This window comes from Hyperolius riggenbachi, chromosome 3, assembly GCF_040937935.1.
Source record: "Hyperolius riggenbachi isolate aHypRig1 chromosome 3, aHypRig1.pri, whole genome shotgun sequence".
In the NCBI taxonomy this organism is placed as follows: Eukaryota; Metazoa; Chordata; class Amphibia; order Anura; family Hyperoliidae; genus Hyperolius; species Hyperolius riggenbachi.
Genome location: NC_090648.1, coordinates 155575125 through 155589001, shown reverse-complemented (window position 1 = coordinate 155589001; position 13877 = coordinate 155575125). Strand labels below are relative to the sequence as shown.

Genomic DNA, 13877 nt, shown 5'->3' with positions numbered 1-13877 from the left:
CTCTTCTAGACAGATGTTTTGTTTTTGTATTTTTTTCTATTTTTTTAGATGTCCTAGACTAGTCTTATTTGTGTATAAACTTCTTGATTTAATTTTTAAATAAATCTCTAGGCAGGTGATATATTTCAGTAGCATTGTATTTTTTTTGGTTTGTACGAGATGTTGCGTTTGCAATGTTTGTGCTTTGAATACAAACGGCAGGTCTGCTTTTTTGTGTGCAATGTGTAGTGGTTGGCTGTTAACTTCTCTGGTTGGTCCAGGACATGTGCTGACTGCCATTGAGTTGTGCGTGCAAGAGGCAGAGCGAGGTTCAGCTTACCCTGTGTCTGGGTGGCAATTCACTCTGCCCAGCAATTGTGGCGTTTGGGGAACATTTCCAGCTGTTGTCTTGAAGGATTCATCGCTGAAACTTGTGCAGAGAGCACTGGGAATATTTTTACTAAATAAGCACAATGTTCTAGCATGTTATAGCAAGGAAACCTTTTATAGCCCTGTGGCATTTTCTTTGGAAGAAGTAAACATATTATAAGCGCTTAGCTATTTTGTGAGCTTGATTATTTAATGCAGATGTTGCCCAATAGGCAGCTAAGAGTGCTATGGTTAGCTGTTCGCTTCCCATAATTTGGTCTGCTTAAAGGACACCTGAACTGGGAGGTATATGAAGGCTGCCATATTGATTTAATTTTAAACAATACCAGTTGCCTGGCATTCCTGCTTAACTCTTTAGCAGTACAGTATCTGGATCACACACCTGAAACAAGCATGCAGCTAATCCAGTCAGACTTTCAGTCTGAAACTTCTGATCTGCATGCTTGTTCAGGGTCTATGGCTAGAAGAATTAGGGGCAGAGGATGAGCTGGACAGCCAGACAACTAGCTTTGTTTAAAAGAAAGTAAATATAGCATTGTTTAAAAAAAAAGTTAGTATGGTAGCCTCCATAGCAGCTTTCTTTTTTCTGCTGTTTGTCCTGGTTTCTAGGAGCTGTCATTTGCCACGTTTCCTTCCCTCGCCTGTATGCGACTCTATAAACTCTTTGATGTACAGTGTCCTATATCCCCCCTCCCCCTACTGATGAACTTTTTTTTGTTTCCTCATTGCTACTGCTAAATACAGCAATCCTTATCTGATTGCTTTTTTTTTTGCTGATGACAGGCAGAGGAAATAGAGCAATAAAAGCCTCTAACAAACATTTAAATGTAAAAAGAGGTAGAATGTATTTTTTTTATAATTAGCCACATTGTAAATATGCACTTTAAGTGCTTGCCTCTATTTTGGCAATCAGCTTGATTGGACATTACATTTTCCATACAACTCAACACGGCTTACGTACCTTTTTTTTATAACTACTACATTAGTTGTTATACTTTTTGATTTTTATTTATTTATTTTAAAGGAGGGTATAATTCCCTGTCCTGTACTGTATTCCCTGCACTTATGAATATCACCAACAAGTGTTGCTGGAGGTCAGCTTTGTAATTGTATATGTCTGGTGAAGCACACTTCCTTTGCTGCACTAGAGTCTTAAGGTGGCCACTAACGGTCCAATTTCTAGCGAAAAATCGTTTTAACGATCAGAAATTCTGATCGGATTAATTGTAAATAATCTCTGTTGGTGGTCGGTGGACACAATCGATTATGAGTGAGTGAAAAAAATTGTCGTCCGTATGAATTTTCGGCGAACCAAAATTTGGATTTTTCTGTTGGTTGTGATAGATAGGAAGCAAAGATAGGTTCGTTGATGGTGTGGGGAGCGATGTATTACAATATTTCACTTTCTGATCGCTCGAACGATTTTTCGCTAGAAATCGAATCGTTAGTTGCCACCTTTAGATTCAGATTCTGATCTAGGGCACTGTTTGCATTAAGTTTGTATGTTCTCCCTTTGTTTTCTCTGGGGACTGGTGTTTCCTCCCACATCCCCAAAACATTCTGGCAGTGGCATGTTTCTTTTTTTTTCTCCTATTGGCCCTAGTTTTTAGCATCAATTTTAGCCTAGGACCATGGTAGGGACAATCGCTTGTCTGTTCCTTTGAGAGGCAGTTCTTGACTTGAGTTATTTTAATATGTGTTGCAAAGTGTGGCTGAACAAAGGTCAGCACTATATAAGTACATACCAAAAAACTTCCTGGGATAAGGACAGTATTCTGTTATGGAACTGAGGAATCTTTTTATGATATAAACCAAGGTATGGTTTATGACAGGTTACATTCTTTTGCATCTCATTATGTTTATCGTTTGTATAGGAATATAATTTAAAAATGTGACTGAGCTAGCCTGGTATTTTAAGTTCTTTTAAAATTAGATTTTATATTTGGTTGTGCAACAGATTTTTTACACTTCCCATGACATTACAGCATACAGAAAGATGTTTAAGATTTTAAAATGGTCTTTGCTCTCCCACTTATCAAATACCAGGGCAAGAGGTTATTGCATGAAGTTGATGAGATGCGTTTAGTGCTGCTGAGGGGTGGCTCATTCTAGAAAATGATCTCCTTTTTATAGAGGAGCTGTCAGCCATAGTATCTCAGAAAAAAACACATATAAGTAGATACATATTTGCTCTACTTACATAAGATATGTATTGCATTGTCCACAGTTTGGTTTTAGTTATTTTTTCCTAGTAAAAAAATGTTCTCAGGATTTTCCATTTTGACTGCGTCCATCTTGAAGCCAATCCCTCCCTTAGGGCTCAAACCCACTAGAAGCGATTTCTAAGCGCTAGTGATTCAAAGCTCTTGCTAATGCAATGCTATGGGGGATTTTTTAAAAAAAAATCACATTTCTCTGGTGGGATAACATCCATAGCATTACATTAGCAAGAGCTTTTCAAATCACAAAGCACTCAAAAAAGCTCTTCTAGTGGGTTCCAGGCCTTACTCTGTCTGTGTATGCATTGCTCGCCCCCCTCCCAGTCTTCAGGCACTCCCACCAGCTCTACAATAAAAAGTACATTGTCTCAGCATGAGCAATATTGGCCAATCAGAGAGGAACAGAAGTGTGGGAGGGGAAAACGGGAGGGAAAGAGGTTTCAGCCGATCAGCCTGCATTAGTTATATCTGAGAGAAAAGTAAAGAAACAAAAAAGAAAACCCAGCATGCCCTGCAATTTCCTTTTGTGTGGCAAACGTACCAAGTTAGAGCCACGGAAACTGGGGAGTGGGAAATGAAGTTTTCTGGAGAAAAATAAGAGTGATTTTTAACTTTTGGATTGCCTGGTTAGCATTTTTATAACTTGTTTACCAGATAAAAATAAAGACAGTTACACTTTAATGACTCTTCGCACAATCCTTGCCTATGGCTTTAGATTTCACACTGGTTTGTATGTCAGAAACAAATCATGGGGATGTGTTGGACATTTGGAAGTGTTACCCACTTGCCCAGTGTGGTTGGTTTCTGTAATGCTGAAAATACATGATGCAATTACCCGATGATAATCGGCTGATTATTTCCAACATGTCCAATCAGTTTCCGTTTGAGAAAGGAATCGATTTTCCGATAACGTCACAAAATTGATTCCCATCATCAGAAAATCGATTCCTTAATCGATCAGGAGCCATTTGGACATGTACACACTGTACAACTTCCTGTCTGATCAACCGTCGATCAGACAGGAAATTGCATTGTGTGTTCCCACCATAAGAACCATGCAGGTGGGAAACACAAGATATAACAAAAAAGGTGCCTTTAAGTGGCTAATTACCTTCTGATAACTAGTCTTCTTGAGGCATATTTACAGATCTCATGTAAAGTATCATAGTGTACTAAAAATTATCTGGTCCAAGATACCAGAAATTGTATCAGGGTCCGAAGAGTAATGCTGGGAATACACAGGTCGATTCTTGCACTCGATTCTGCGCCCGATTGTTTTGCCCGCTCGATTCTCTTATCCTCTACTCGTTTTTTTCTTATCTTTTTTTTAATTAACCACAATAGTGAATCGAACGGTGATCGGACATGTCGGAAATGATCTATCAAGCCATCTTAATGGCTCAGAATCGAGCCGTGTATTCCCAGCATAAAACAATATTGAAGGATACCAGAGCCGAATGAAGTAGGAAAATGGAGGGAGCAGGTATGTACTGACAGCTGCCCTGATGCGCAATGCTCCCCCCATTCTTCTGTCCCCTTCCTTTCCTACCTAAATACCACCGGCAGCCTCTCCTGGGTCGGGCATAAGAGGGCAGGTGCTGGCCCGGCTGTGTGCGCCCTCAGCTCGCGACCTCTCTGTGCATGAGGTAGTTGTGAAGTCACGTGCGTGCGCAGTTCGCTCCCAGACGTGGACGTGCGATGTAGGATGTGCGCAGCTGGGCCAGCACTTGCGCTCTAATGTCCGACCAAGGGGACCCAGGGGAGGCTGCTGTTTTTTTTTTTTACTTCATTAGGCTTTGGTACCCTTTAATTGCATATTGATTCTGTTTAATATGGGCAGAAAATCAAGGAAATTTTCATACTTTCATTCTACTCCCAATCACCTTACTGTCCTATAAAATCGGTGAAAGGCTTATCGGATATCTTGTCAATTCAGATTTTGTTTGAGTTTCTCAAGAGCACCAGCTGATTGTAAGGCTATAGACAATGCATTCCCTCATACTTGCTAGGCTTGCTTGCTATTGGCTTGCTTGATTGAGGAAGAAGCTTACTTGCTGAAACACAGTAACTGCTAATGTTATTGAAAGCAGTTGCTACTGATTCTCTGGCTAGCAGCAACATGAAACTTTAAAAGACAGTTCTGTGGAAAAAGATTGCAGAAGATACAATACAAGTCTGTCACATTGCTCCTAGTGTGACACAATAACAGCTATGGGAGATATCGCCCTTAGCCTTCTGGCAATAACTCAACCACACATGACGATCGGCAAAATTAGTTCATTTTATTTCATCACAAAGACGCACTTGTTTTTGTGAAGGTAACTGCGCTTAACAAAAATTCTTTCCTCAAAGAAGGGTTTGGAATTAGTCTTTAAATAATAATACAGATATTACATTGTTCTTTCTGAAACTATGAAAGTAAATCACTGGAGCCCCAACGGCCCTTTGTAAATAGCTTTAGCTTAGGATCTTGTCTGTATTGTTTGCTAGCAGGTTCTTCCAGCTGTTTACTACTCTGAAAGAGCAATGGTCTATAATGAGATGGCAGATTCACTCTCCATGCTTTCATGCTGCTTGCTTATCATGTCCAACCACCAGTTGGCAATGCCTACCTCTGTTTCTCATATGGCTTTGTCTCTATTCTGTTGGCCAGGCTTTTATTTGGAGGAGTATAAACCAGCCTTGGTGTCCCCACAGTTTGACTGCAGAGAGCCACAAGAACAGGAACAGTTCAGTCTCCTTTTCTGTGGCAGGTTCTGAAGCTGGTGAAGGCAGTATTAGCACTACAGCAGGAATGGCAGTGGAGGGTTGAAGATGGGGCTTTCAGTATTGATGTTCGATGGCTTCCGGGTAATGTAGAATACGACCATCTTTGGTTCTGTGTCACCAGATGTCTCCCCTTTCCAGAGACTGCCATGGACTTGGAGTGTAATGGTGAGTATAGTAACCTGCTGTGCTAATGGCTCTCTTCTCAATAGTTTTCACCTTCTCCTTCTCCTTCTCCTTACAAGCATGTCTGCATGATGCCACCTCCTTGGTGTTGCATTATAGCTATGGATAAGAGTAACAGATTGCCCATCAAGCTATGAGTGTTTTTAATGCTGGGAATACACCATACGTTTTTTCAGCAGATGGATGGTTCAATAGATAATTTCCGACATGTCAGATCTTATTTTTGATTGTTTTTCTGATCGTTTTCTCATAGAAGTGAATGGAATTTGATAAGAAAAGATCTGAAAATTGATCGGAAAATCGATGGGAAATAAAATCGTAGAGTAAATCGACTGAAAAATCTCATTGTGTATTCCCAGCATAAGGGGTAAAAAGGACAAAAAAACAACCTCTTACTGAAATGCTATGCAAAATAAAAATGTGCCTTCTTAACCTCCCCGGCGTTCTATTGAGATCGCCAGGGAGGCTGCGGGAGGGTTTTTTTTTAATTAAAAAAAAACTATTTCATGCAGCCAACTGAAAGTTGGCTGCATGAAAGCCCACTAGAGGGCGCTCCGGAGGCGTTCTTCCGATCGCCTCCGGCGCCCAGAATAAACAAGGAAGGCCGCAATGAGCGGCCTTCCTTGTTTTGCTTAGATCGTCGCCATAGCGACGAGCGGAGTGATGTCATGGACGTCAGCCGACGTCCTGACGTCAGCCGCCTCCGATCCAGCCCTTAGCGCTGGCCGGAGCTTTTTGTTCCGGCTGCGCAGGGCTCAGGCGGCTAGGGGGGCCCTCTTTCGCCGCTGCTCGCGGCGAATCGCCGCAGAGCGGCGGCGATCAGGCAGCACACGCGGCTGGCAAAGTGCCGGCTGCGTGTGCTGCACTTTATTTGAAGAAAATCGGCCCAGCAGGGCCTGAGCGGCAGCCTCCGGCGGTGATGGACGAGCTGAGCTCGTCCATACCGCTCAGGAGGTTAAAACAGAAGGTACTTGCAATTATTCAGGTCGGAGTGTGCTTCTGCGGTGTCCCACAGTGCATCACTGCTGAATATGCAAATTATCTCTTTGTTGTCCCTGATAGCTAAACACACCTCCAGAGCCGCCGGAATGCAATGATGTGTCAGCTTGTTAATCATAATTGTTTACTATGGAGTCGCACTCACTTGGCATCCATCAATCTCAGATGGTCAGGTGTGCAGATCAGATGGTCCCGGACACCATGGGACTTAAATAGTAGCAAAGAAAAAGGATGATCCGCTCCACCTTCAAAGAAAGCTTGATCTGTTTATTAGGATGAAAACATACAAAAATTTAAAAAGAACTATAAGGCAGGACAGTCCACTGTTTCGGGCTCCTGCCCATCGTCATGCTGCCTAGTAGGGCAGGATGGGCAGGAGCCCAGATGGGCAGGAGCCAGAAACAGTGGACTGTCCTGCCTTATAGTTCTTTTTAAATTTTTGTATGTTTTCATCCTAATAAACAGATCAAGCTTTCTTTGAAGGTGGCGTGGATCATCCTTTTTCTCAGCTTGTTTATCATACAGAGCGACAATAATCCAACACGCATACAGACTGTTTCAGACTGGTTGGTCCTCTTCAGTGCACAGCATGGGTTAATGTGGCTCTATGGGGTAGAACTTGCAACACCCAGAGTAGCAAATTACCCAACAAGCTCATGGTGAACCAGAACTCCTAGTAGTGTGTAAGGAGATGAAAAGGACCAAATAAGTCCTCTTAATAAAATGCTACATTCAACAGTGATACACTGTGGGACTCAGTCCACTCTAACCTGAATAATGTGCAAAGGCAAATTTCTGTTGTGCATAGCTAGGGATAAGGTGAGAGGTGAGAGAGCATTAGCAAGCAGTGCAATTCTGTTAACAGATGACCAAACAGATATCACTGAGGCAGCAGAGTATTCTTTTTACCACTGGGAGAGTAATTCAATCTGGGACAGAAGTGAAAAAAATAATGGGTGCCCATGAAATGGCTGTAGTTGTATAAAGGAGTATGTGATGAGAAATATTGTATATGTAAATTCAAGGAGGTGATTGTAGGAAGATAATAGGTCATGTGCAGATCTGAGATTGCGGCTGAGTTGGTATTTGGAAACTATTCCGGAGGTATACAGGGGAGAGTGATTGTGGAGAGCTTTTTAGGTTAGGGTTAAGAGTTTGAAATGGATCATCTCGTTAATTGGTATCCAATGAAGAACTTGACAGAGGGGGCAGCAGAGGAAGAGCAAGAAGAGAGATGAATGAGTGAAGCAGCCAAATTCATTACAGATTGGAGCGGTGCCAGTCTGTTAGTTGTTAGTCAACAAGGCAGTATATTCTATTAGTCTAAACAAGTGGAAAAGGTCAGATGAGATGTTTTTTTTCAGTTGGAGGTGACAGGAGATGGTTAGGGAGTGAATGTGAGGAATAATATTAGAACATTTCATTGCGTTTTTACATTTTTTTTTCTTTATTAAATTAAAAATTATATTCTATTTTACTTTATTGAAAAAACGTAAAAGCACAGAAAAATGCAGGAACAGACCATGCAGAAAACGTGTGGTTTTCTGCACAGCCAAGTGTGCTCCCAGCCATAATGTTCCATTTCATTTGAATGCATAAAAGCTTAGATGTTGACCTTTGCCTTAATATTCATACATGTAATGTACGGTATTGTCTTTCTATGTTTTCTACAGGATGGCTCGGGCAGCATCGATTTAAACTCTTCAGTATCATCGCAGCATTCTGATGAGTTTGGTGTAAGTTTCCTAATGTCCTCTATATAAATATTATCTATAGAATACCGTATCCTGTACTTGAAATCATGAAATAAATTGACACTTATGAGTGTTATCTGAGATTTACTGTGTCCTTTTAGAACCCTTAATTCACCCTCCTAGATCTTTAATTGTTAGAATAGACGAATATCAGACTATGCTATTGCTCACAGAATTTTGATATTTGAAGCATTCCAGAGATAATCCCTATGGAAAAGTCAGTCATGTGACCCAGAGATCCCTCTAGAAAGTGGAAACACAGATCTGCCTGCAGAGTGGGTATAACTTCTCTCATGTCCTAGTTTTTATCTGTGCTGTTGGCTCTGTGGCCAGCACTGCTGCTATCATGACGAGAGTACTGTTGCTGCAGTGTTGGCCGCAAAGAGTTCATCTCTGAGCAGGAGGAGGTGCTGGGTGTGAGTAGGTGGTATTTTTTTTTTTATAAGGGAGAGAGTAGTTGCTGCCGGTTTGCAGCTCCTTTCTGACTGATTAACGTGTGAATGTTGCTGGGATAGGTTGTGGGGTGTGGTCAGGCTTCTTTCCAGTAAAATGACTTTATCCTCTCATCAGAGAAGCGACAGAATGAAGCCAGCCAGGTGCTTTGAGCATATTTATTGCAAAAAGCACAGACCTACATAACACTGTGCATTGCTAATTAATGTAATTATAACATGCACTAAAAAGGGAAGTTGAACTAGGTCATAAAGTCAATTGGAATTGATATACAAAAAAAATAAGCCAAATACTTACCTAAGGAGGGAGAAGGCTCTGGGTCCTATAGAGCCTACCCGCTCCTCTCTCTGTCCCCGTTCCAGCGATGGCTCCCCGGTAGCAGTATTCAACCAATTTGGTCAAACACTGCGCTCTCCAGGGAGGCTTTGGTAGCCCGAGTACTCCCGAAGATGGCCCACTCCATACTGCGCATGCGAGAGCGCAGTTTGAAGCTGCCTGTCTTTGGGAGGACTCCAATCCTGAAGACTTCCGAAGTCCCCTGCGCCGGGAATTCAAACGGAGGACAGCTGCTGCAACGAGGGGACTGGGAGAGGAGAGGGAAGGCTCTATACGGTCCCTAACCCTGTCATCAAGGCCCACCAACAGTACAACTTTTACAGGAAACCACAACCATTCACAGGTGAGGTAATTAGTGTCTCACCAGAGCTAATTACCTCTGTGGATTTCTACAAAACATGCATTGTTGGTGGGCCCTGAGGACAGGGTTGGGGAACACTGCTCTATAGGACCCAGAGCCTTCCATCTGCTTAGGTACTGTAAGTATTTCTGGTATATTTGTTTTTAATATGATTCTCAATTACTTTATATAACATAACTGCCATGGCAACCTCTAGAAATTGATCATATCCCTGATGCAATATTTTGTGAAAGTCTGTTTATGCATAAAGGATACATAAGGCCAACACAAAGCATTGCAGCTTTACTTACCTTGGCCTTCTTCCAGCTCCCTAGAAGTCTCTGTGTCCCTTGCTGCAGTTCCACTGGCACACCGTCTCCTGCTTCCTCCCTACGTCCTCCAGGACGGCCCTCCTGAGATTGTGTGAGTCTCCCCTCCCAAGTCGGAAACACCTGACAAGAATTTAAATAATAATTAGTATAAATCCCACCTCCTCACAATCTCCACCAGTTTTTTGTTTGTTTCCTGGACTCGTCACGGAAGCACCTTGGAAGCGCTCCTGGTGGTGGGGGAGCCTGTTGGCACCCACTGGTGAGGCCAGGATTACTGGAAGGATATGGATAGCGGAGCGGTTTAGGTCAGCACTGGGTGCGACCTAGCTGGTGGTTATAGGGGCAGCCATACCTCTTTTCACTTGTTGGAGTGAGGGGATCAGAGGGTTCCTTCATGACCACTGCTCGGGCTGTCCGTTGGCGGCTGGGTGCACGCTGTAGGGCGTTGTCCGCATCGGCATTGCGGAAGTGGATTGGACACACGCCGGAAGTGATGCGGAGATGATGCGACGCAAGGCGGAAGTGCGGGCGCATGTATTTAGGGGCGGTCCCCGAGCACACAGGTCGGCTTTGCATTCCGACCAGGCTCTGCACGCTATTAGGACCACGCCGGCCAGCGCCTACAGCAGGAGCGCAGACCACCCAGCACGCCTGATACACTGCACGGAGGCAGTGTCACTCTGCAGGGGCTATGGAGCAGTCAACAGAGCCCGCTCCAGAGACACAAAAGACATCTTCGGCTGTCTCGGAGGAGGCGGGGCAGCAGCCGGTAAGATGCATTTTTTCAGTGGTTACAGGCTTGATGTATCGTAGCTTGTCAACTGAAAGTCCCTTACAGTCCATTGTATATGTTTTCTTTTTTTCTTGCAGAAACCACTTAAAAGCGCAGGAAAATCTGTTAAGTGTGCTAAATGTGGTTGCAGGCTACCTGAAGGGACTACCAAGACTTTATGTATAGACTGTTATAACAGGTCAAAGTCACATACCCCTAGGCCAGAAAGCACTACGGTAGCATTATTGGACTTGATGAAATCAGTGAAGCAGGAGTTAGCCACTACCTTTTCTGCATTTAGAGCTGCTCTACCTCCTTGCCCGGTACAAATGGGTCCGATATCTCAAACACCGGCGGTCGTGCCGCCAGTGGTCACGGCTCAGCCAACGGTCGTTACTTCCCAGGCCCAGGTTCCCCAGTCCAATCCTGTTCCCCTAGCCCAGACTCTTCCTGGACCTATACTTCCAGAGGTTCCGGTCAGGGCAGCGACCTCTCAGTCGGGGAGAATCACAGATACCTCTCCTTTGTCTGTAGAAGAGATATCTGATGAGTCTGAGGAGGGAGAGCTGGTTAAATCAGACCATGCAGGTTTGGGGGGGGACCAAGATACCTAGGTATTTGTTTGAGGCTGAGGACACTTCAGAGCTCTTGAAGGCGGTGTATGACTCAGAGCAGATTGAAGAGCCTAGATCATCCTCTACTCCTCAGGATGACATCTATAGGGGGTTAGAGGATCGGGGAGGTCTAGTCTTCCCAATTCATAGAGCGATAAAGAGTGTTATTTCTGCTCAGTGGAAGGATCCCGAAGGAAGGCTTTTTGTGCCGAGATCCTTCAAGCGTCGGTTTCCCTTTAATATTGAAGAGCATGAATCGTTATTTAAATGCCCACGGCTGGATGCCCCGCTCTCCCAGTGCTCAAAGGATACGGATTTATCTTTTGAGGATATGGGAGCCTTAAAGGACCCAATGGACAGGAAGGCTGAGGCCCTTCTCAAGAGAGCTTGGGACTCGACATCATTTTCCTTTAAGCCGGCCATTTCCTCTGTATGTGTAGCCCGCAACCTCGATAAATGGATTCGAGGACTCCAAGAACGTTTGGAGGATGGCACACCACATGCAAGGATCTTGGAGAGTTTACCGGTTATAATTAAATCGGTAGCATTCTTAGCGGATGCAGCCACGGAGAGTCTTAGGGCAGCGGCTAAGACGGCAGCATTAATCAACTCGGCTCGCAGGGCTGTTTGGTTAAATACTTGGGAGGGGGATGTGACCTCCAAACAGAAACTTTGCGGAATGGCGTTCCACGGTAATCTGTTATTTGGGAGCGATTTAGATTCGGTCTTAGAAAGATCCTCCAATAGAGCCAGGAAATTCCCTGAGAAAAAGAAGAAGGAGAAGCGGCCCTTTCAGAGCAAGAAGCCCTTCTTCAGACAGGAACATAGGCGGTCAGAAGGGCAGAGACAGAATAAGAGATGGACTTATAACGCGGGCAGAAGTAGACCATTCTTGTTTAACAGGTCTCAGCCAAACTCCGCCACAGCAAAGTCCGCAAAATGACGGACAGATTCCGGTGGGGGGAAGACTACGCTACTTTGTACCCGCATGGCGAGAGATTTCAAAGAGCGAGTTTATCCTGAACTTAATTCAACAAGGGTACAGGATAGAGTTTGTATCTCCTCCCCCCCCCCCGGGTGGTGGTTACGTCGATCCCCAGGGATCAGGTCAGAGCAGCAGCACTGATGGAGTCAGTCTCTTCCCTTCTCCACAAGAAGGTTATTCAGCCAGTCCCAAAGCTGGATCAAGGGAAGGGGTTTTACTCAACGGTATTTTTGATTCAGAAGCAGTCGGGCAAATTTCGAATGATTCTGAATTTGAAGCCTTTGAACCCTTACATTGTGGAGAAGAAATTTCGTATGGAAAGCATCGCATCGGTCCGCAACCTTATCTTTCCGGGAGCTTTTCTGGCTACTGTGGATCTGGAGGATGCTTACCTCCACATCCCTATTCATCCTCTCTTTCAGAAGTTTTTAAGGTTCGCGATTCGGGTGGGAGAGTCGATATGCCATTTTCAATATCAGGCTCTCCCATTCGGAATATCGTCGGCCCCACGGATATTTACGAAGGTGGTGGCGGAGGTAATGTGGTTTTTACATCTCCACAATGTAAGGGTTCTTCCTTATCTAGACGACTTTCTTTTTATGGCAGAAACCCGAGAAGCCTTGCAGAGGGAGCTAGATTTTTCTCTGCAGCTGTTTCACAGACTAGGATGGATAGTGAGCTGGGAGAAGTCTCACTTGAATCCAGTTCAAAGTTTAATTTTCTTAGGTCTCAAATGGGACACGACGGTCAGGCGTGTCTTTTTGCCAGAACCAAAAGTGGACAGGTTGATAGCAGAGGCTCAGAAATTGAGGTTGAATCCTCAGGTTCCTCTGCGCAAGTTGGTGTCGGTCCTGGGTTTGATGTCGTCTGCCATTCTGGCAGTGGAATGGGCCCAGGCCCATACTCGGAGGCTTCAGACCTGGGTCTTGACAAATTGGGACAGGGATCATCGATCACTGGATGTATCGGTGACCGTACCAGAAGAGGTGACAGATTCCCTTTGCTGGTGGACTCACCTGCCCAATTTGAATCAGGGTCGCAGGTGGACCCAGGAGATTCCGTTAAAATTATACACGGATGCCAGCGCATGGGGCTGGGGGGCTCATTGCCTAGGTCATCAGGTTCAGGGGGTGTGGGACCAACAGATGTCCCACATGTCATCAAATTACAGAGAACTCAAAGCGATTCTGTTAGGTTTGCAGGCCCTTCTTCCAGTGGTCTCCAAATCGGAGGTTCTGATTTTTTCGGACAACTTCGTCTCGGTTTGTTATGTCAGGAAGCAGGGGGGCACGAGAGTGCTGGATCTTTAGGAGCTGACATACCAAATCATGACATGGTCAGAGACGAATCTGGAGTCCTTGTCAGCAGTCCACATTCGCGGTGTCCACAACAGGCGAGCAGATTCCCTAAGCAGACACCTGGTGGAGGATTCGGAATGGGAACTCAATCCGGAGACATTCCGGGAGATCACAGAGTGTTGGGGAGTCCCCACGCTCGATCTTTTCGCGAATCCAGAAAATGCAAAAGTGGAGGATTTCTGTACCCTAGATCCTTCTGCTTCAACGAGCAGGATAGACGGCCTGTCGATTCCTTGGCCGGAGGGTTTGCTTTACGCATTTCCCCCGTTCAAGTTGATACCGAGGGTGCTCAGGAAGATCCAGGCAGAAAGGGCGAGAGTTATACTGGTTGCTCCTTGGTGGCCGAGGAGAGCCTGGTTCCCTCTCCTACAGTCCCTAGTAATACGGGGTCCTT

At 44.6% G+C, this 13877-nt stretch overlaps 1 protein-coding gene across 4 annotated transcripts in view; it reads left to right on the top strand.

Annotated features, from left to right (window-relative positions):
* The window catches only part of MCTP2 (multiple C2 and transmembrane domain containing 2), a 268191-nt gene that overhangs the window by 93340 nt on the left and 160974 nt on the right, over window positions 1-13877 (top strand). For all 4 annotated transcript variants that reach the window (XM_068275141.1, XM_068275139.1, XM_068275142.1 and 1 more), the window contains exon 3: window positions 8213-8275. In XM_068275141.1, the coding sequence (XP_068131242.1) occupies window positions 8213-8275 (63 nt within the window). The remainder of the gene's footprint in view (window positions 1-8212; window positions 8276-13877) is intronic.